Raw genomic sequence first — 22721 nt, 5'->3', positions numbered from 1 at the left:
TATAGGATTCTAATAAATTAACTAATAGCTTATTGTACGTCGGAGCTAAATGGGCTGCAATTTGTTCTTTTCCACTGGAAAATTATTGTTGCATTATCTAACAGGATAAATTTAGAGTCTTCCTATCAGAACCTTTCTTAATAGGTGTTATGGAGCAGCAAAGTTGGTGTTAAGCAATTTATTATGGTCTTCACTGTCACAATGAATATATTAGTCAAAATTTCATCTTCAGAATTTCGTGGTTGAATTACATAAATGAATTTTAGGGTTATAATTTCTACAGTATCATCTTCAGATACATCTTGGTTTAGGAATGCTCCTTTCACCCAGTGTAGGTAAACATACGAATTTAGTCTCTGCAATATATCTAAACCATTTTTGCAAAAAGAGAAGAGCTGTCACCCCATAGCACCTATATTGTAGGCTTAGTCCAAAAACATCCCTTAGAAAGAAGGGAGGTTAGAGCCCCCCTTCCCTGAGAAATTTTTTCAGGGAAATTTAATGATGGGTAAAATTAAACTTAATGAAATTTATATATCTGAAATCAGCACAATAATCCAATTCTTTGATATATCTATGGGTATCAAAATTCCGTTTTTCGGAGTTTCGGTTGCTATTGAGCCAGGTTACTCCTTACTTACAGTTCGTTACCATGATCTGTTTGATATAGCTCTAGATCATAAGATATTACTGGAAAACGCCGCTGAAAATTACTCCATTTTTAATCGTATGAATTAACACCACATACCTTAAAACAACTAGTCAGTAACTATTTTGACATGCATAAAGCAAGCACAGCTAAAGTAGTTCAAAAACCAGGACATGAAAAAAGATGATTTTCACCGAATAAGCAAAGCAATTAGTTAGGTTATAATTAGTTGGATAGGTGTGAAGCTGTTACACATCTTCAAATTTAAGAGAAAAAAATAAATAAAAACAGAATAAAAAGCAGGCTATTCGACTTAAATACGAAAAAAGCTTATATTATGACAGTTGTTAAAATATAATTAAAAAATCGAAAATTTATATTGGGACAAACTTGACTAATCATTTTTATTTACACATTGATACTTCGTTCTAATCAGAGTCAGCGCATAAATGTTGACAAAAAAAAGAGCGATATATCTTTCATGCGTTATCTTTTTATCATCAGGAAATGATTTATGTTTATTTAATTTGTTTTATTTCCATCCAGCTGTCTTTGAGGATAGCCGTCTCTAAATTTCTGCTGAAAATCATCATCTAAAATATCTCAGCCCCCGGGTTTAAAAACGGCTCATGTTATGACTGTGACATAATAAAAAAAAAACTTACCCAGAATCTTTCTCTGGTATTTCTTTAACGGCGATACTGACTTGGGTATTCAGGTCACGAGCCCCATAAACAGTACCATATGTTCCCTTCCCCAAAATATGTCTTTTCCCTTGGTCATCATACTCGTATTCAAACTGAAATTAAGATAAAATTAAACCCGGAAAAAATACAAACTCGGAGGGGAAGGGGTTGCGGTATATATGAGCTAATATGTAGTAGAATATGAAACTTCAACTAAAAAGGTTTTTTCTTTGTTTTAAAGGAACTCTTCATGACAGGACAAAATATAATTGTTTTTTATAAGTTCAATGTTTTATTACTACTTAAACAAATCAAGGAGAAGTAAGGGCATTCAAAAAAGGTAAAACTTCAAAAATTTTTGAAACTAAAAAAATAAACTTCCCGAAAAGGAAGTTTTTCAAAAAAAGGTAAAGGCCATATTAAACTTCAGATCAGCAGATACAAATACCTGTTAAAATTCAAACTAGAAACGACAAGAAATTATCATTAAAGAATAAATGAAACCCAAAACGACCAGAAATTAAATAAACAATCAAAGCAAACAAACATACAATAGGTTCTTATAAGCAAACATACAATAGGTCACAAATCAAGCAGAAGTAACGACATTCACAAAAAGTAAAAAAAACTTCCCAAAAAAGAAGTTTTTCAAAGAAAAGCAAAGGCCATATAAAAGTAAAGGAAAAATTATTCTTTTACGCATTGAATATTTCTGAAGAGAAGACTTAGTCAAGTTGCAATTGGGGCGGGAGGCGTGGGGGTGGGGGTGGAGTTAAGGTTCTAGTTTATCTTCCCCACTCAACTTGGCAAGTTGCAAGAGAACAAGATATTGGATAGAAGAATTTTAATTGTCAGACCTCTCTAGGATACAAGTTAGTGTCATAATGAAATATTTCTTACTTTCCAAAGACAAATTTCTTCATTTGGTTTTCCTTAAGCAATTTTTTTAAACTACCACACCCTTCTATCCTCTTGGTTGGTTTGAGTTTGAAAAGTTAAATTACGCTGATTTTTTTTTTAATCTTCTTTAAACTGCGACAAAAGATTTTTCTACGAGCCCCAAGCCTCTTTCCCTTGTTTTTCTTTGGCTTTGCTGAAGTTCAATTTTTTATTGCTTCAGCTGTTGTTTTTTTTAGAAATATTTTCAATATTTGACGAGAAATTCTTTTCTTCTATTCCTTTAAATTTTTCTCTAGCTACATTCTATTCAAACTGCCTTTCCAATCGATTGATCACAATTCAGGTACTATTTTTACTTTATTCCAATTGTCAAAACTCGGCTACTTAAATAAAATAGAAAATGAAGTTGATTCCTTATCTCTCACCCTTCTAACTCCACTAGCCATATTTCAAAATGTCCTCTCAAATCAAAATACTGTTTTTCAAATGAAAAGTTGTTGGTGAAAGTCCCGCCCTTCATTATTTCAGTCGAAAGGCGTGTTTTCAAAAATGATAAAATGTACTTTTTTATTATTCTTATTATCGTTATCATAATGATCATTATTAACATAAGGCCTTTTTCAGCTCATAATATTGTAATGAACCAAAGTATGATGTTTATTCCTTTTGATTAGATTTAGTTCAAGCAAAAGGATAACAAAATTTTGTTAATTAGATTTCGTTACTTTTGAATTAATTATTTTTAAATTTTAAAATTAATTTTGTTCAATTAGATTTTGTTTTGACAACTTTCCCGAACATTCTTGAGGGCAGAAACGTTGACCCGTTTTTCAGAACCTAGCATTTCAGAAGAGCAGTGTAGCCGGAAATTCTTGAAGAGTGTCCTCAGTAAGGGACCTGGGTAACTTGTTCCAATTTTCTATGAAAAGGGTATTCTTTACCCTTTTTCATAGAAAATTTTTTCAAAGAAAATTTTTCAGAGCAAAACCATTCTTTTAACGTCTTTTCATTTTGGAAAAGTTAAGAATTCAAACAGCTTTCTAAACAACTTGTATTGTTTGATAGAGTTTACTTGACGTTTTAGAGTTTTTTTTAGATGTAAATATTTTCATAAACAAGTTTTTTTTTACCTTTTATGATGAGTATTAGGAAAACACGAAAAAAATTGAGCTTTTCGTGTAGAAAACACGAAAAAAAAAGAATAAAATTTGCAGTTTCTTTAAAGAAATATTCTATTTAGGAATTATCAGTTTTGTACGACCAGAAGGGAATAGGATGAACGTAGCCATATACACCCTTCCCTTGGCTTCAGATAATTTCCTACAAAGAATTTAAACCTCTCCCTGTGCTAATATTCCGCGAGGAATTTAAGCCTCATACGTGCTAATTGATAAGCACGCCTTGAATTTTGCACGCCTGCATTGAAAATGCAGGAAAATTTGTTTTAGGGAATGATGCGCTAAAAGGAAGTGCAAACGAGATCTTCGGTTAGAAGACGTGCAACAACAGGCATCACACCGAATCCCAAATTGAGACAATGGACAATAAAATCCACGGTTCTTTACTGTTCTCTTTACACTAAATTTGAAAATATATACTCATTATATATTCAGCGTAAGACTTTTACGCTGAAGAGCGATGCTAGATGATAAATAATATTTTTGTTTCATCTTACCACCTTTTAACATACGATCTTTACTTTTGTCAAGTTTCTAGAAAAAATCTACTTCATAAGATAAATACTCTCTTTACTCATTACACTGTTCGCTTTACACTAAATAAAAATTTGTACAAACAAGTTAACCAGATCTTTAATGAGTAAGACTTGTACAAAACTCTGCTAAATGAACTTGCAATATTTATTTTTTAGACTGGAATTAGTTACAGAAAATAGACATTTCAGACTACCTTCTTTCCCAGTTTTCACTTTAAACAGTCGTCCTTGAACACAAAGCTAGGTAAATCAAACATAAAAACAATACCTGAAATTCATCAGGTTCGTCGTTACCATCTAAATCAGCAAAACCATTCCGCAATTGGTGCAACAAATCAACAAACCTTTGTCGACAGTTGAACGATGGAAAATACATTTGAAAGTCATCTGAATTATGATGTACATACAAGAACATGCATCGGTCATCACCCCTGTACAGCCTAAAAAAAAGTAGGTGGACTTATCACTTCTCTGACAGTTGTATTTTAGCTCCTTGTGTCACAGAATTCGTCTGTCAACGTTGAAGAAGAAGAAAAATAACATACATCCGGTATCCTTGTGGTGCTCAGCAGACATGACCTGTGGGTACAATTGCTCGTCTAGCTACAAGAGCTTTGCTATAAGGAATATACAGTATTCACATATTTTATACTGATATAAATGAGTTATTTTCAAAATTCAAGGCGTTTGAGCATGCTCAAACTTGATTCCCATGTTTATGAACTGGTATCTAGCGTAAGCGACACTAGACACTTAAGTTGCACAAATAAATAATAGAGATTTGCAAATGGATTTTTCTAAATGGATGATGAAAAATTCATTTTCTTCATTGTGGCATCTTGTTTTTTAAATTAGATTTACGCTGAAGAGCGATGCTAGATGATAATTAATATTTTTGTTTCACCTTACCACCTTTTAACATACGATCTTTACTTTTGTCAAGTTTCTAGAAAAAATCTACTTCATAAATATTATATTCTCATCTATATAACAGAGTATAGTGGGTTTTCCGTCAATATATTATTTCAAAATATACTATATCTCCTTTCAACGCAAATAGAAGTAATTGAAAAAAAAACTTTTGATAATAAAGTTGTTTATGTCGTATCGGGTAAACCCCGGTAGTGAGTAACGGTCGAAAAATCGAAAAACCATTGTCCCTCTCTTCCCTCTCTTGTATAGTTTATGTTAGATGACTTAACACTACGTCTTCGCAACACTAGGCTTTGAATTAGCGGAAAATAAATATCCTGAAAATAGGGTAGAATAATTAAAGGAAAATAAACACAATGATTAAAAAACCAAGGCTGCGTTTTGGAGCCAGGGGTAATAAGTACTGGTTCTATCTAGAGGATCGTCTCAACGATCTAACTAGATATACTTATGAATAGCTTTTTATTTCTACTGGAGAAACAGCAAATTGTTCAGGCTAGAACAAACTTGTACCTATGCAGACACATAAACTTTACATATTATCACTAGCCTGAATTTGTCCAATAGCAAACGGATATAACACTCTATTGATGAATGTAATTTTCGACGACAAGATGCAGACAAACTTGGCGTTAAAACCGTTCTAGTCAGCTCGTCTAGCTACAAGAGCTTTACTGTGAGGAATGTACAGTATCCACATATTTCATATTTATATAAATGAGTCTTATTTTCAAAATCCAAGACGGGTAACATTAGACCTTGGTATATCAACAAATTCACTTCCTGACCATAGCCAAAAATAATTAAAGGGAAATAAATACATTGATAAAAAAAAATGCCTTTTTTGGATCCAGGAGGAAATCCTTGGTTACACCTAGTGAATAGTCTCAATGATCTAACAAGATATACTTACGAATAGCTTTTTATTTCTTCTGGGGAAAACAACCAATTGTGCAGACTCGTACATTTCTTTTCTTTCATATGATCCAAGCACGAGTTCACAATCTCCATTGATTTTTCTTCAGCTCCAAGATTAACGTTGACATGACTAGGGACGAAGATCTTGGTTGATTCAAACTTTCTCTGTTCCATGATTAGAATCTGTTTAAAGAGTGCAATTAATACCTATATTTTGTTTGCTAGAACACGATTTTGACGATCACAATACTCGTACTATCCTGATAAATATATTGCAGTCTTGCCAGATAAAAATTTATCTAAAAATATCTAATAAATAACCATGATAATTAAAAACCCTTCAAATTTAATCAGAGTATATAATTTAATAATTCAAGGCATTAGTTTTTGATTCAGATGGTAAGGTATCAAGGAACGAGCGTTGTTACTTAGGATAAGGATATTGGTTCTTTATCTTATTGCAATATTCGTTCTGGAGGATGATGTGCGGTATGGGCTAATCATGCAAATCGTAATTATCTAATTACCTGGTTTGCTGTATATGCTCAAGTAACTAGTGGCACTGCAAATTTTGCTTTAAAAACAGTGTGCTCTTCAAACCGTGTAATTTAAACAGAGAAAAATGATGAAAGGGATAAAAAAAAAATACAGAGATACAATCAGCGGGAGGAGTTGATGAAAAATACGCTTGAGAAGATCGTGCTCAAAAAACGAGTGCAATATATGGCCAAGTACAACACTGAAAGAAAAATAAAAGGATCAGCTGAAAATTTCTAGATTAGTTGTTTTGGAAAATAATTCCAGCAATAAGGCTTACGTCACTAGGTGGCAGATGCCAATCTTTCAAATAAAGCAGTTTGGGCGAACCAAAACTGTTTCTCATGAAAGACCAGCATGGGTAGTAATGACCTGACTCCAGTATAAGCAAGACTAGGTTCCAGGAAGAGTTATATTAAACAGCCCAAAAGGAATTAAGAAAATTTCTCTTTAAAAAAACCTTTGGAGATTCGAAACTAGTGACCAGCCAGAGATAGGATAAAATAGAACGGATAAAAATTGTTCTCGAGGTTTTTCGTTCAGGTTTATATATAATTTTTCCAAAATTCCACTCCACATCCTAGAGCTGTTATAAACAAAAACAAAAACAAAAAAAACATGTTGTTTGCATAACTTTACTTAGAATAATATCTAAATTTTGATTTATATTTCAGTTTAACGGCATACATTCGGTGTACATGCAAAACATATTTAGAAGAAAAAAACTAAAATACATTCCACAAGGACAGTCCTATGATCAGAGTTTGGCTGTTTCTGTAGTAATAATGGCGCAGAATATAAATTACATACATAATGTGCGATTTGAAGTGGTTTAACAAACACAGAATTAAGTTGTTTTTTTCCCTTGTTTTGTATAAAAAACAAAATGAAGAATGTCAACAATAACTGTTCTTTAAAAGCACTGAAGCTTTTGACTACCAACTTAATTTCAACTTACCAACTTTACTTTACCAACTTTCAACTTTACCAACTTAATTTTGACTAATTTCAACTTAAAAAACGGGCCGTCACCAGAGAGGGCTGGAGACCTGAAATACAACAAGCACTATGAGGACCAACCTAAGTCAGCCATTTCAGAGGACGAGGCTCTACTAGAAGAAAGGTTAATTCAGCCATTCAATAACTTATAAGTGGATGTTTTAATAAACTGTTTTTTATTTTGGGTAGAAGAGGGACTACTAACTATTGTTAGTAGTTTTAGAGTAAATTAAGTCTTTGTTAACAAATTAAGGAATTTAATTTGCTTGTTAAGTAAATTAAGGTTCGAGCAAACAACTTTATGCATTCAAAACAATGACTCTTTTTTAAAACAGTGAGCTTTCCAATTCAGTTAATGATCAATTATCACTCCTAGGCATTTCACCTGTTTCTTCATGGGTAACGGATGATCATACATTTTAAAAGCAAAGAGAACTTGCCATTTCCTCTTTTTGGTGAATACTACTACTTCACCCTTTTCAAGAACTAAACGTAGTTTATGTTTCTGTGACCATATTTGGATTTCATCCAGCATATTCTTTCCCAATACTAACAGGGTCCTTATATGTTTCCCTCTCAATAGGTATACTAGATCGTCTGTATATGCCTGGCTATATCTGAATTCCTGTACGAATTATAACGGAACTCAAACCCTCCCCCCATCCTGCGAACATCCTTTCTGAGTAACTTTGATTTCTTGATTCTCTTTATCTCTACGACTATCTGTAAATCCCTGAGCAAATAGGTATTCCATGTCTGAGAATATTTATCTAGTCTTATTTCCTCCAAGGTCATTTTTATGGATTCAAAGGTGGCTCTATTAACTACTCATTCTATATTAAGGAACATTCCCAAACCGTATTCTGTAACAACAAACAGCACTAATAATTAAATTGAGTTCAGTAATATTGAATTACTTCTTCCTTTAGTAACCTTCCTCGCAGTATACCCTGAACAAATGCTGCACACACATATCCCACCATTCTTACAGCACACATATCCTACCATTCCTATAACACATATAGGGAATATACTAGAGCCAAATGAAGTTACCAATTCCTCGCGTCTGGTCATTCAGATAAGAACGTTTCCTGGAAACACTGCATTCTGATTAGAATATTTTGTCCTAGCGCTATGCGTAAGTTATCTCAGCTTCCGGTGAAATACATTGCTTGCCAAGTATTTGATATAAAGGAATGAGAATTCGTCCAAAGTTATTACTATTACATAGAGTGAAGTTGATCGATCAACATGTTTAATAAAAGTAATTTTGATGAGGATTGCAATAAACAGAAAGTTCGCAATCTATGTATTTTTGTCGTATGCTTATTGGACGGGGTCTGTTTTTCCTACAGTTTTAGTTTATCAAAAGACATTTAAAATCCATTTAATTACCGAGTTGTATGTACATCATCTTTAGTTTTAAAAACGCCCGTCTTTACGCCCGTATCCATTCTTGAAATTTTGAATTCAATCCGTAGGATATTTTTGAATATGGACCTTCAGGAAGAGGTAAAGAACAATATTAGAACTAAAAAACAGCATTTACCAAATTACATGCAATTTTATATCATATATATAAACGTTATTTTTAAAAACATCCCTCCCTACTAGCCATTTATTAACTTTTGAATTTAACCCATGGATTTTTTCGAGCCTGGACCTTCAGATGACAATAAAGAACAATATCAAAACTAAAAAAGAGCATTTACCGAATTGTATTTAATTGTATATAATATATAATCATTGGTTTTGAAAAACGCCCCACCCTACTAGCCATTTAAAGATTTAAAATAAAAATCAGAGGCTTAACGCCGGTCGGGATTAAAATAAGAGCTCTGAGTCACGAGGTCCTTCTAAATATCAAAATTCATTAAGATCCGATCAGCCCCCTATATGGTCAATTTGTGCTGCTCCCTGACACGCCTACCAATTTTCATCGTCCTAGCACATCCAGAAGCACCAAACTCGCCCAAGCACTGAACACCACCCCCTAACTCCCCCAAAGAGAGCGGATCCAGTACGGTTACGTCAATCCCGTATCTACGACATTTGCTTACTCTACACAACAAGTTTCATCCCGATTTCTCCACTCTAAGCGTTTTCCAAGATTTCCGGTTTCCCCCTCCCACTCCCCCCAATGTCAACAGATCTGGTCGGGATTTGAAAAAAGAGCTCTGAGACCTGAGTTTCTTCGAAAAATTAAATTTCATTAAGATCCGGTCACCCGTTCTTAAGTTCAAAATGCCTCAATTTTTCTAATTTTTCCCAATTAACAACCCCCTGCTCCCCCAAAGAGAACGGATCCGTTCAAATTATGTCAATCACGTATGTATAGACTGTGCTTATTCTTACCATCAACTTTCATCCCCATCTCTCTACTCTAAGAGTTTCCAAGATTTCCAATTTCCAAGATTTCTGTTTTCCCCCTCAAGCCCCCTATGTCCCCGAATCCGATTTGAGTTAAACATGGAGCATCTGAGACATAAGATCCTTCTATATATCACGTTTCATTAAGATCAGATCATCCATTCGTAAGATAAAGATACCGCAATTTTCACGTTTTCTAAGAATTCCGGTTTCCCCCTCCAACTTCCCCCAATGTCACCAGATCTGGTCGGGATATAAAATGAGAGCTCTAAAGCACAAGATACCTCAAAAAATCAAATTTCATTAAGATCTGATTACCCGTTCGTAAGTTTACCTTATTTTTTCTAATTTTTCCGAATTACTCCCCCCCCCCCAATTCCACCAAAGAGAGCGGATCCGGTCTGTTTATGTCAGTTACGTATCTTTGACTTGTGATTATTCTTCCCATCAAGTTTCATCCTGATCTCTCTGCTTTAAGCGTTTTCCAAGATTTCCGGTTCCCTCCAACTCCCCCCCCCCCAATGACGCTGGATCCGGCCAGGATTTATAATAAGGATCTGATTTACGAGTTCCTTCTAAATATGAAATTTCATTAAGATCCGATCTCTCCTTCGTAAGAAAAAATACCTCTTTTTTCTAACTTTTCAGAATTAACCCTCCTCCTCCCCCCAAACTCCCCAACGAGCGGATCCGTTCCGGTATTGTCAATCACGTATCTAGGACTTCTGATTATTTTTCCCATAAAGTCTCATCCCAATCCCTCCACTCAAAGCGTTTTCCAAGATTTTATGTCCCCCCAACTCCCTCCAATGTCACCGGATCCGCTCAGGATTTAAAATAAGAGCTCCGAGACACGATATCTTTCTAAATATCAAATTTCATTAAAATGCGATCACCCGTTCGTAAGTTAAAAATACCTCATTTTTTCTAATTACTCCCCTTTAACCGTCCCACCACCCACTCCCCCCCATATGGTCGAATCGAAGGAACAAAAATAGGTAGATATCAAGTGCCATAAAAAGCACATAAAACTGCCTTCGGTGGTTTACGAGCTTAATCCTTGAGGTGAATCTAATTTATTTTTTATTCTGAACATTTTCGTCACGAAAGTTGAAGCTTAGATTTTCTTTTGAACTTAAAAATGTTTTTTTGAATGTAGCAATTTTTTTGGGAGGACAGAATTTTTAGGAACTTAAAATTATTTTTTAACTTAGAATTTTTTTTTAACTTATCTGTTTAACCTAGGTTTTTTATGGAACATAGAATTTTCTTTATTTTTTTTAACATGAGAATTTTGTTTGAACCTTTTTTTGAATTTTATAATTATTATTTTTATAAATTATTTTTTTTTTAGTTTAAAAAGAAACCACGATTCCACACCACAATTTTAACAAACAATTCGGTTATATTTTTTTTAACTTAGAAATTTGAACTTGAGTGTTAGCTCGGTAATTATTTAAGCCTAAGGTACTTGGAGGGTAGCGTGGCATAAAAACTGGATTTTAAGCTAGGTTACACTGGGTTAACTACTTTTAAGTTAGGTTTGCTTGGGTAGAGTTAGCGTGGCCAGCCAAGCTGACTGAACCTCAACAAACCTAACTTGAAAGTAGTTAACCCAGTGTAACCAAGCTTAAAATTCATTTACGCTGCCATCTATAAGTAAATCAGAATTGATGGAAGCACACAAGGTAGTCAAAACGCGTCATCATGACGCGTTTGGATGGAAGCAGCAGAAGTGTGACCAAATAAAATATTTGAAAATCCTGTAATTCACGCTCATGTGTCTCTGACTTTGAAAAAAAAAAATTTAACTATAACATTTCACAATATGTTTTTTTTTCCGCTTCATTCATTTTAAATTGACTCTTACACTGCTGATAAAAAACGAGCAAGCATTTAAATATATTATTTTCACCTTAAAAAAAAATAATGACCAGCATGCACTCTTCCAACTTTGAAAAAAATTCTTAGTTCAAATTTCTAAGTATTAAAAAAAAATATTAAACCTAATGGTTTGTTATAAGTAAACATAGTGTCTTTTTTTATTTGTTACAAGTAAACATAGTGACTTCAACGAAAAAAACATGTTTAAATTTTTTTAAGTAAAAAAAGATTCCAAGTTAAAAAAAATTGTAAGTTTAAAAAAAGTCCAAGTTCCAAAAAGAATCTAAGTAAAACAAAAAATCAAAGATCCGTTAACCACCCGGAAGCAGTGTTTATGCAGATTTTAGTTTTGATATTGCTCTTTAGCGTCCCCTGAAGGTCCAGGTTCAAAAATATTCCATGGATTGAATTCAAATAGTTCAAGAATGGCTACAAGGGAGGGGTGTTTTTTAAAACTAATGATTATATATGATATACAAACACATACAATTCGGTAAATGCTCTTTTTTAGTTTTGATATTGTTCTTTACCGTCACCCTGAAGGTCCAGGTACAAAATAATCCATAGAATGAATTCAAAAGTTCAGGAATGGCTAGTAGGGAGGGACGTTTTTAAAACTAATTATTACATATGATATACAAACACACGCAATTCGGTAAATGCTCTTTTTTAGTTATGATATTGTTCTTACCTCTCCCTGAAGGTCTATATTCAAAAATATTCTACTGATTGAATTCAAGATTAGAGGTTTTATTTCCTTCCCAAATCATAATCATTTTATATTTTGTATTAACCAGTTGTTATTTTAAGTCTTGATCGAGTGTTTGGTCGCTGATTTTACCTTCAAATCTACAGGGCTACAGATTTTCTGAATTCATCAATAAGAATTGTAGCACACCATAGGAAGATAGAAGAATTATCTGAAACTAAATATTCCTTTTATTTCGGAATAATCTTGTCCTGGACTGAAATTTTAAATTGAAAATCAAAAGTGTCATTTGTCAAGAGCTAGTAACAAGTTTATTGTTCCGCTTGCTAAGAATGAGACATGGAATTAATTATAAGGTATAAACTACTAATTGCAAATAAATACAAGTTATATGATTTAGTGAGTGAATTACCGTTGCTACTTCTCTTTGAAGGGATTTTATAGAGAGTGGTTCTTTCAGCTTATAGTAGCGGGCTATCCCAGTAAATTGCAAATCATTGGGTGATTCTGATTCATATCCCCCACCCCTTTTCCTTTTTCTTCTTTTCCAGAAATGTGGATGTTTTTTTTTTTGTTTTTTTTTAAAGAAAGGATACCAACCTAGTCCTAGTCCCCTGTCTACCTTTGTAAACAGCTGATGTCTTGTTTTATTCAATAACAGTTTAGTGTATACAATACCCTTTATAGGGATCGTTACTTTTAATCATAGAGTTAGATTTAGTTTATTCGAAGCAAAACTTTATACAAACCGGAAATCGAATTGCATCTTCAACATTTTGTTCCACAGCCTCCATGAAATATTCCAGCCACCATTGAAACATTTCTTCTTCTGGAGGCATTTTATAGTCATCCGGTCGCTTTCGAAAACGATTGATCAAGGATATGTTTCCGATGGTTGACTTTAAATGCCTGTAGAAGTAATTGTTGTTTAGTGGTAATTCCAACTATATCAACGCAAAAAATTTATATAACAAAACTAAATTATCGTTACTGATATTTAACTATTTGTTATAATTTTTGATCCAATTCAATGGATAAAAAATAATAGGTAACGTATGTTAGAAAAATCGCAAAATGGAATTCAACGCTGGCCCTTTTATGAGTTATAAAAATTGGTTGCTTTCTCCCATTTTTGCTGAAAGTTATAACAAATAATCAATGATCATTAATAAGAAATGAGTTCTGGAACATATCTCAAGCTTTTCACAAGTAAAAGAAAGAGTCGACCTCTTTGATAATTTCAATCATATTATAATTGATTATTATAATTATATTATTATTATAATTATTAGGGAATTATTATAATTGAATTATGCATAGGAGTTCCCCTAGTTAGTATTTCAAAAATTTGAAGGCTTAAGATATAAGTTTCGGGTTTTCAACCCCCGATACTACAAAAAAGCCATGTTATCCTCTTATGCACCAATACACTGTCTCGGACAACAACAACACCTTCCTCAGACCTGTGTGCATCAATCTGTGTATATACTAAATGACCTATAAGGCCACATTCTACCTTGAACCGTCTGTCACTGATGATATATCAGACTGACAGTGAGTACGAAATGAAACATTAAAATGCTCAATAATGAGATGCTGTGGCTGAGTAAGATTAGCTTTTCAACACGTTAATGTAAAAGTTTGTTTTTGTCATTATGTAGGGCAAATCAACGCTATACAAGGGATCCACCGAGAAGGGATCTTGTGAAATAAAAAGCATTTCTTAATATCAAAAATTAGCCGCAGCATTTTGGGAAAATCATGGATCTATTCTTTATTAGACTGTTATGAAACAACCAAATGCATGGGAGAACTGAGAAGGCCCGGAGGGGGGTAGAAATTACAAACACCTATATTTCAGCTGAACTTATGAAAGAACCATTATATTTTCAAAGATCTAAGATCTAGGCTGAAAGACTCGATGACTAGTCTTGAAGTATGAAAGAGATAGAAGTTATAAGATAATAAAACTAGTTTTGAGTAACTTGTAATGCAACTAACTACAAGACAGAAAATTCCCGCTTTGATCAGTAGCTGTGACCCTCGTCCCTCATGAGCGAGTCTTCTCGCTTATGAGGGACGACGGTCATAGTAACAACCCTGAGTTGTCATGGCTGAAGAGGCATAAAAAACCTGGCTGAGTGGCATAAAAATAAATTCTCAACCAAAGATCAATATGTGATACAATATCAAACGACAAAATAGTAAGCTGTACGAAAAATGTAGTTCCATCCCGTTTTCTAATGCTATAATGAGAGAAAGTATGAACTGGGTAGGACAAGTTCTGCGGATGAAAGATGAAAAATTGCCGAAGATTGTACTTGTCGGCCAACCGTCTAGGGCCAAATGAAAAGCAGGTCGTCCCCGAATGGGGGATTTAAGGAAATCGGAACTTCTTGAAAGGGTGTAAAGAGGGATGCTTTGAATAGACTGGGATGGAGGAGGGCACTGGGTAGCTATGCTGGCTCCAAGGCACTTGGTGCTGCAGCGAGTTGTAAGTAGTAGTAGTAGTAGTAGTAAAAAAGGACAACTAGGTCAATTTCCATCCAGCGTACTAAATATCATTCAGTATGTTATTGCTGCCAAAATGAGCAAAATGACTACCATCTGAAAATTTCTCAGCAAATTTGAGAGAAAAAAAAACTCAATAGAAAAGAGCTTTAGTAGCATTAAGAATATATATATATATATATATATATATATATATATATATATATATATATATATATATATATATATATATATATATATATATATATATATATATATATATATATATATATATATATATATATATATATATATATATATATATATATATATATATATATATATATATATATATATATATATATATATATATATATATATATATATATATATATATATATATATATATATATATATATATATATATATATATATATATATATATATATATATATATATATATATATATATATATATATACGTATAATCATATATATATATATATATATGACGACTGGGACACCGGGACAGGGAATGGTCGATTAGCAATCACCATCAACAAAGCTCAAGGGCAATCATTAGAATCATGAGGTATAGATCTGAATACAGATTGTTTTCCCATGGACCATTATATGTTGCATGTTCAAGAGTCGGTAAACCTGACAATCTATTTATATGCAAAGACAATGGGACAGCAAAGAATGTTGTATATTCGCAAGTTTTACGTAGTTAAAACCATATATATATATCTATCTATATTCACAGGTGGGACATAGGGACACAACTACAATGGCGCGTAACTATTATGGCGCGTAACGACTTACGCGCGCGGGGGGGCTTGGGGGGGGGCGCGAAGCGCCCCCACCAACTAGGTGTTGGGGTGGCGCGAAGCGCCACCCCAACAGCTAGTATATATATATATATATATATATATATATATATATATATATATATATATATATATATATATATATATATATATATATATATATATATATATATATATATATTAAATAGATGTTTACGATAAGCTCCGGACAATTTAAAGCATCAATTTTCAAACTAACCTGATAACTTAGGAACTAGCGACAACGATCTAATATTTAGGTGAAAGTTAATATTTAATGTCGTTTGACTTTCATGGTACGACTCAGACCCCCCCCCCCCCTTCGTTCCTCCTAACAAACTTCTTTACCCACCCCTGATTTAACTCGTTTTACTACTCACCTATCTAATAAACAAACAAAAAATTCCACTGAACTTACTTCTCCTGGTGTAAGATGTAATAGCATCTTGGTATTATTTTAAGAATAATAATGTTAACCAACTTACCGAGGAGGTGCATTCAGTTTAAATATACATTCAGTGGCCTGTATAGCTTTGGCAAAATGGTATTATTTTAAGAATCATAATGTTAACCAACTTACCAAGGAGGTGCATTCAGTTTAAACATACATTCAGCAGCCTGTATAGCTTTAGCAAAATCCTCGGCCAAAACACATATTTCAAAAAATGTAGCTACATCCCAGTATTCAGTCAGTGAGGACAAACTTCCTTTTTTACCAATTAACTTGTTTAAAACCATACCTTAAAAAACAGAACAATAGAAATCAATACAAAGTAGTTTTGTGGGCGCAAACGGGCAGAGGTAAAAAAAATGCTACATGCACCTCATTAAACTGAGCCTTCCAGGTGCCAGATATAAAAACCAAATTCGACAGAACATTTTAGCTACCAAATACCGAATAAATTGTCTTAACATCCTTAATGGCTACCAAATGCTAAATAGTTTTTTAAATACCAAAACCGAAAAAACATTTTGGCTACCAAATCCTATATAACTTTGAATATACTAAAAGCGCGCAAAATTCTGGCTACCAAATACTAAACTAAAAAATTTTGACCACCAAATGCTAAGTAACTTTTCTTAAATCTAAATATCGTTAATGGCTACCTAATACTAAATAACATTTTTAATACTAAACAAACCTGTGATCACGAGGATAAATACTAAATGCCATAAAACGTTTAGGCTATCAATCTAAACACTACTTAAGGTAAAGGTAAAGGATACGGCATTAGACTTTACAGTCCCTACCGGCGGTGCTGATCTCCGTTTCTTGGCCCTTCAGCCAGGAAGTGCAATGGGGGGTTGGGGGCCAGCCATCCTGTGCTTTCACACACCCTTCCTGTTTACCTTCCCCAGATTTCTCCAGGTACCCATTTAGAGCTGGGTCGACTCTGGCTAAGCTTACAGAGTCACGCCACTGACCCCCGTCCCAACTGAAGAATTGGGTACACTGGGATTCGAACCCGCGTCCTCTCAGACAAAGGATCCCGAATCCAGCGCACCAACCAACTCGGCCAGGACGGCTTCTCTACTTACGGCCACTCTACAACTCGGCCACTACTTACGTATAATGAAAATATAGAAATATACAAGTAACGGTAGAAACCTTAAACCGAGAAAGTAAATAGAATAAAAAAAGCGAATGTCCAAAAATTTCGGATACCAAAACCGAAAAAACATTTTGGCTACCAAATCCTATATAACTTTGAATATACTAAAAGCGCGCAAAATTCTGGCTACCAAATACTAAACTAAAAAATTTTGACCACCAAATGCTAAGTAACTTTTCTTAAATCTAAATATCGTTAATGGCTACCTAATACTAAATAACATTTTTAATACTAAACAAACCTGTGATCACGAGGATAAATACTAAATGCCATAAAACGTTTAGGCTATCAATCTAAACACTACTTAAGGTAAAGGTAAAGGATACGGCATTAGACTTTACAGTCCCTACCGGCGGTGCTGATCTCCGTTTCTTGGCCCTTCAGCCAGGAAGTGCAATGGGGGGTTGGGGGCCAGCCATCCTGTGCTTTCACACACCCTTCCTGTTTACCTTCCCCAGATTTCTCCAGGTACCCATTTAGAGCTGGGTCGACTCTGGCTAAGCTTACAGAGTCACGCCACTGACCCCCGTCCCAACTGAAGAATTGGGTACACTGGGATTCGAACCCGCGTCCTCTCAGACAAAGGATCCCGAATCCAGCGCACCAACCAACTCGGCCAGGACGGCTTCTCTACTTACGGCCACTCTACAACTCGGCCACTACTTACGTATAATGAAAATATAGAAATATACAAGTAACGGTAGAAACCTTAAACCGAGAAAGTAAATAGAATAAAAAAAGCGAATGTCCAAAAATTTCGGATTCACAATCAAAGACCATTATCCAAAGAAAAAAAATAGACAAAGCAGCTTTTTTTGCGCATCTGAAACCCAAAAATTTCGGATTCACAATCGGAGACCATTATCAAAAGAAAAAAAAATAGACAAAGCAGCTTTTTTTGCGCATCTGAAACCCGAAAATTTCGGATTCACAATCGGAGACCATTATCAAAAGAAAACAAAATTAGACAAAGGAGCCTTTTTTGCGAATCTGAAATCCAAAAATTTCGGATTCACAATCGGAGACCACTATCAAAAGAAAAAAAAGTTAGACAAAGCAGCTTTTTTTGTGAATCTGAAATCCGAGAATTTCAGATTCACAATCAGAGACCATTATCAAAAGAAAAAATTAGACAAAGCATGCTTATATTGGGCAAATTGGATCTACAGAACTTTAAATTTAAAATGTGCTTCAGCACTTCTATCGTATACTATCTGATATAAATTTATGTACTATGCGGATAGATTCCAAAATTCATATTTTCAAAAACACAATTTAATTTCACACTTTTTCTAATTTAAACGAAAAACTGCTTCTATAAAAGGCTAAAAAAAAATATATATATATTTTTCTTTAAAGTGCAATATCAGAAAAACTTTTCGCATTCTAGTGGACGATTTTGAGTAGATCCAATGTGAAAGTTTGATGTGAAAAAAAATTAAACGACAATTATTCGTCTGAATAGTTTTTTCGCGTAATTTACTTTTGCAACAGCAATTGAGGAGCTGCAAAAATTTAAAGGAATTACTGCAATAAGAATGTTTAATAATAAAAAGTTGGTAACAATAATTTTTCGATAATAATATATCGATAATCGATAATAATAATAAATGATAATGATATGATGATATGATAATAATAATAATCGTAGCAATTATCGTTTGATAAAACTAAATCAATAATGATAATTTTTTAATAATAAAAAATTGGCGATTATAATGATATGACAATAAAAAATCAGTGATAATAATAATTTGATAATAAAGCGATAATAGTATTCGTTTGATAACAATAAATCAATGGCGATAACCCTATGACAATAATAAATCAATAACAATACTCATTTGATCATAACGAATTGGTAATAATAATCACTTGATAATAATGAATCGATAATAATAATCTTGTGCCAATAATAAATCAATAATAATAATCGTTCGCTGGTTCCAGCTTCGCCACGTAAACCAATCCAAAATTTTCTCCAATATTTCCAAATCACGAATTGTAACAATAATCCCCTTTTTCTTTGGATTAATAAAACCGTATTTTTTCCTTTTCTCCCATTAAAAAAAAAAATAAAAAAAAAATAAATTAAGGATCGTCTTCTGGTCAGAGTCACTTTTTATCCAAGCTAATATATTGGAGAAATATGACATCGTTAGTCTAGTTGAATTTATTCTGCTTATTCTTGTCGAACATTTGACAAAACAAAATCAGTATAGACTTACTCTTACAGTCTAGACTTATAGTCGATACTTAAAGATAACAAATTTGACAAACAAAAATCAACAGAACAGAAAATGAGTATGAAAACGGTCGTTCACTTCTAAAATTTTAATTTACTTTTTTCGTAGAAACAATACAAATAACGGATTCGAAATTATTTTTGGAAGTGAATTATATTTAAGAAGATAGTAAAAATTCTTGATTAACTTAATAAACTTGAATTTAGAAAAGAATTGACCTTAACATGGAATGGCTAAACTCTAGCTATTTGCATTGAAATTGCAAAAACTTGTGGTCAAAATTAGTATATTAATTGGTACACAAAAAAAGGCCAAGCTTTCACTTTATCGACATCTTGACGCCTATCGAAAAATATAAAGAACTTGGAGAGAAGAATAAGAAAAGATGCGTTAATTTACCAGAAAAAAAAATAACAATTTCTTGGGGTCGTTGGTTCCAACTGTGGGTCATTTGGTAGAGTTTGACCGAAAAAATGGCGGAGACATTTCTCCTCTGTAATCAGTTTGAAACTTATAGCCGTAAGCTTTGGGCTAACTACAGTCTAATGTATACAACAATCTGTGGTGGACGATCCCTTCCGAAAATCAAGCCCCGAAAAAGAACAAAAACAGTGAATGAAAAAGTAAAAATATTTAAAATTATAATTATGGGTCTATGAATACCTATGAACACGTAGCGACAAAGAACATTAAAAAAACATAGTAGGAATACAGCAGAAGCCATAAGTAAATTCAGGTATGTTGCAAAGTGTTGTCTAAGAAAATCTTCAAATTTAATTATATTAAATAAAAAAACAAGTTTTTTTCAATGAAAGTAAGGAGCGATATTAAAACTTAAAACGAACAGAAATTACTTCGTATACGAAAGGGGCTGCTTCCTCCTCAACGCCCCTCTCTTTACGCTACAGTTTGACTCTTTCTCTCAACTCTTCTTTTTAAAACAGTAAAAAACTTTAGCATAAAGAGCGGGGCGTTGAAGAGGAAGCAGCCCCTTTCATATACGAAATAATTTCTGTTCGTTTTAAGTTTTAATGTCACTCCTTACTTTCATTTAAAAAAACGTTGTTTTTTTATTTAATTTCTGAACGTTTTTGAATTAATGCATGTTTGATTTTGGCTCTCCGTACATAAATTATTAAATGAAATTTGTATGTTAATTCTTTTTTTGGCTAAATGGCTTTCTCTTAGTTTTAATCAGACGATTTTGAGAAATAAGGGGTGGGGAAGGAGGCCTTGTTGCCCTCCAATTTTTCGGTTACTTAAAAAGACAACTAGAACTTTTAATTTTTATCGAACGTTTTTATTAGTAAAAAATATACATAATTTAAGAATTAACTTACGTAATAAACTTTTATATTCTTATATTTTTGATTATATATATGAGGGGGTTTGTCCCCTCGTTAATACCTCGCTCTTCACACTAAATCTTAAGTTTTGTCCCAATTCTTTAAGAATGACCCCTGAATCAGAAAGGCCATAGAATAAATAGTTGAAATTACTAAAAATACTTTAACATAAAGAGCGAAGTATTAATCTCCTCCTAAATACCTCGTTCTTTATGCTAAAGTATTTTTAGAACCCCTCATATGCGTAATAATCTCTGTTCGTTTTAATGCTTCTCCTTACTTTCAATTGAAAACCTTTTTCATGTTTATATTTTCTTATTTTTTTTAATAGTAATGCTAGAAAATCCTGCGCCCTTTTCATTGAATTTCTCTTCCCCCATGAAATATTCCTCCAAGGAAAGATCTTCCCACATAGCCCCCTCCCTTCAACCCCACACCCAAACCAAAAAAATTCCCCTGAAAAGGTCCATACACTTCCCAATAACCATTGCTGTATGTAAACATTGGTCGAAGTTTGTAACTTGCAGCCCCTCCCCCAGGGACTGTGGGGGGAAGGGGTAATTCATCCCCAAGGACATAGTTATTTTGGTTTTCGACTATGCGGAACAAAATGGCTATCTCAAAATTTTGATCCGTTGACTTTGGGAAAAAATGAGCGTGGGAGGGGACCTAGGTGCCCTCCAATTTTTTTGGTCACTTAAAAAGGGCACTAGAACTTTACATTTCTGTTAGATTGAGCCCTCTTGCAACAATCTAGGACCACTTGGTCGATACGATAACCCCTGGGGGGAAAAAAACAGAGAAACAAACAAATAAAAACGCACCCGTGATTTGTCTTCTGGCAAAAAATACGAAATCCCACATTTTTGTAGATTGGACCTTGAAATTTTTTCTATAGGGTTCTCTGATACGCTGAATGCGATGGTGTGATTTTTGTTAAGATCCCATGAAACTGTGTTTAGGGGGTGTTTCCCCCTATTTTCCAAAATAGGGCAAATTTTCCCAGGCTCGTAACTTTTGATGACAATGACCAAATTTGATGAAACTTATATATTTAAAATCAGCATAAAAATACGATTCTTTTGATATATCTTTTAGCATCGAAATTCCGTTTTTTAGAGTTTCGTTTACTATTGAGCCGGGTCGCTCCTTACTACAGTTCGTTACCTCGAACTGTTTGATTAGCTGGGTGTCCTAACGATTTCCAGATCAATACTTACATATGTGTTGCAATTCCTCAGACTTTGAAAAATCATTGCCATCTATAACAAGCAGAGTTGCCAAATTAATGCCAGCAAATTCATTCGGCTGAATTTCAAAGCCTTTCCTGTACCAGTGGACTGCCTGTTTTAAACTTTCCATATCAGTATGCCCTAGAATCCATAAATTTAAATTAAAAAAGCTTTTTCCCTATGTCTACAAACAGCCAATAAACAAACATAAGCAAGACTCAATATATTTAATAGTGTTCATTAGCTAATATCTAGTTGTACCAATGGACAAGATGGCACAGCCACAGAGATAGAATAGCGGGTAGATTCTGAGAAAAATTTTGCCACTGACCTTGAGAACCCGCCATTAACCTGGAGTCATATTATATATTCAAATTGAATTTCTCAAATGGAAAAGAGAAATAAATTACGAAAACATAGCTATTTCTCAAACTTTATTTATTTTATTGTTTCGCCAGGTGTTAGAGATATTTAAACAAGAACCTTGTCATCCATAACAAAAACGAACATAATACACATTGTTTTGTTTTTTTTTTTTTTGGGGGGGGGGTTAGTTTTGTCTTAGTTTCTTCTGCAAAATAATAACATTCACACTTACAAATTAATCATACAATTATAATCAACAGTTAAATTTAGTCACTTGACTCA

General features: G+C 33.5%; 1 protein-coding gene across 1 annotated transcript in view; it reads right to left on the bottom strand.

Moving 5' to 3' along the window:
* LOC136036336 (mitogen-activated protein kinase kinase kinase 15-like) overlaps positions 1–22721 on the bottom strand; it is a 145869-nt gene that overhangs the window by 77960 nt on the left and 45188 nt on the right. The window contains exons 7-12 of the mRNA XM_065718489.1: positions 22062–22214; positions 16217–16376; positions 13049–13208; positions 5796–5983; positions 4218–4389; positions 1315–1448 (exon numbers count right to left, since the gene is read on the bottom strand). Coding sequence (XP_065574561.1) covers positions 1315–1448; positions 4218–4389; positions 5796–5983; positions 13049–13208; positions 16217–16376; positions 22062–22214 — 967 coding nt within the window. The remainder of the gene's footprint in view (positions 1–1314; positions 1449–4217; positions 4390–5795; positions 5984–13048; positions 13209–16216; positions 16377–22061; positions 22215–22721) is intronic.

Source organism: Artemia franciscana, chromosome 2 (genome assembly GCF_032884065.1).
Source record: "Artemia franciscana chromosome 2, ASM3288406v1, whole genome shotgun sequence".
Taxonomy (NCBI): domain Eukaryota; kingdom Metazoa; phylum Arthropoda; class Branchiopoda; order Anostraca; family Artemiidae; genus Artemia; species Artemia franciscana.
The sequence above is the reverse complement of the archived record's forward strand: the minus strand, read 5'-3'. Positions and strand labels throughout refer to the sequence as shown.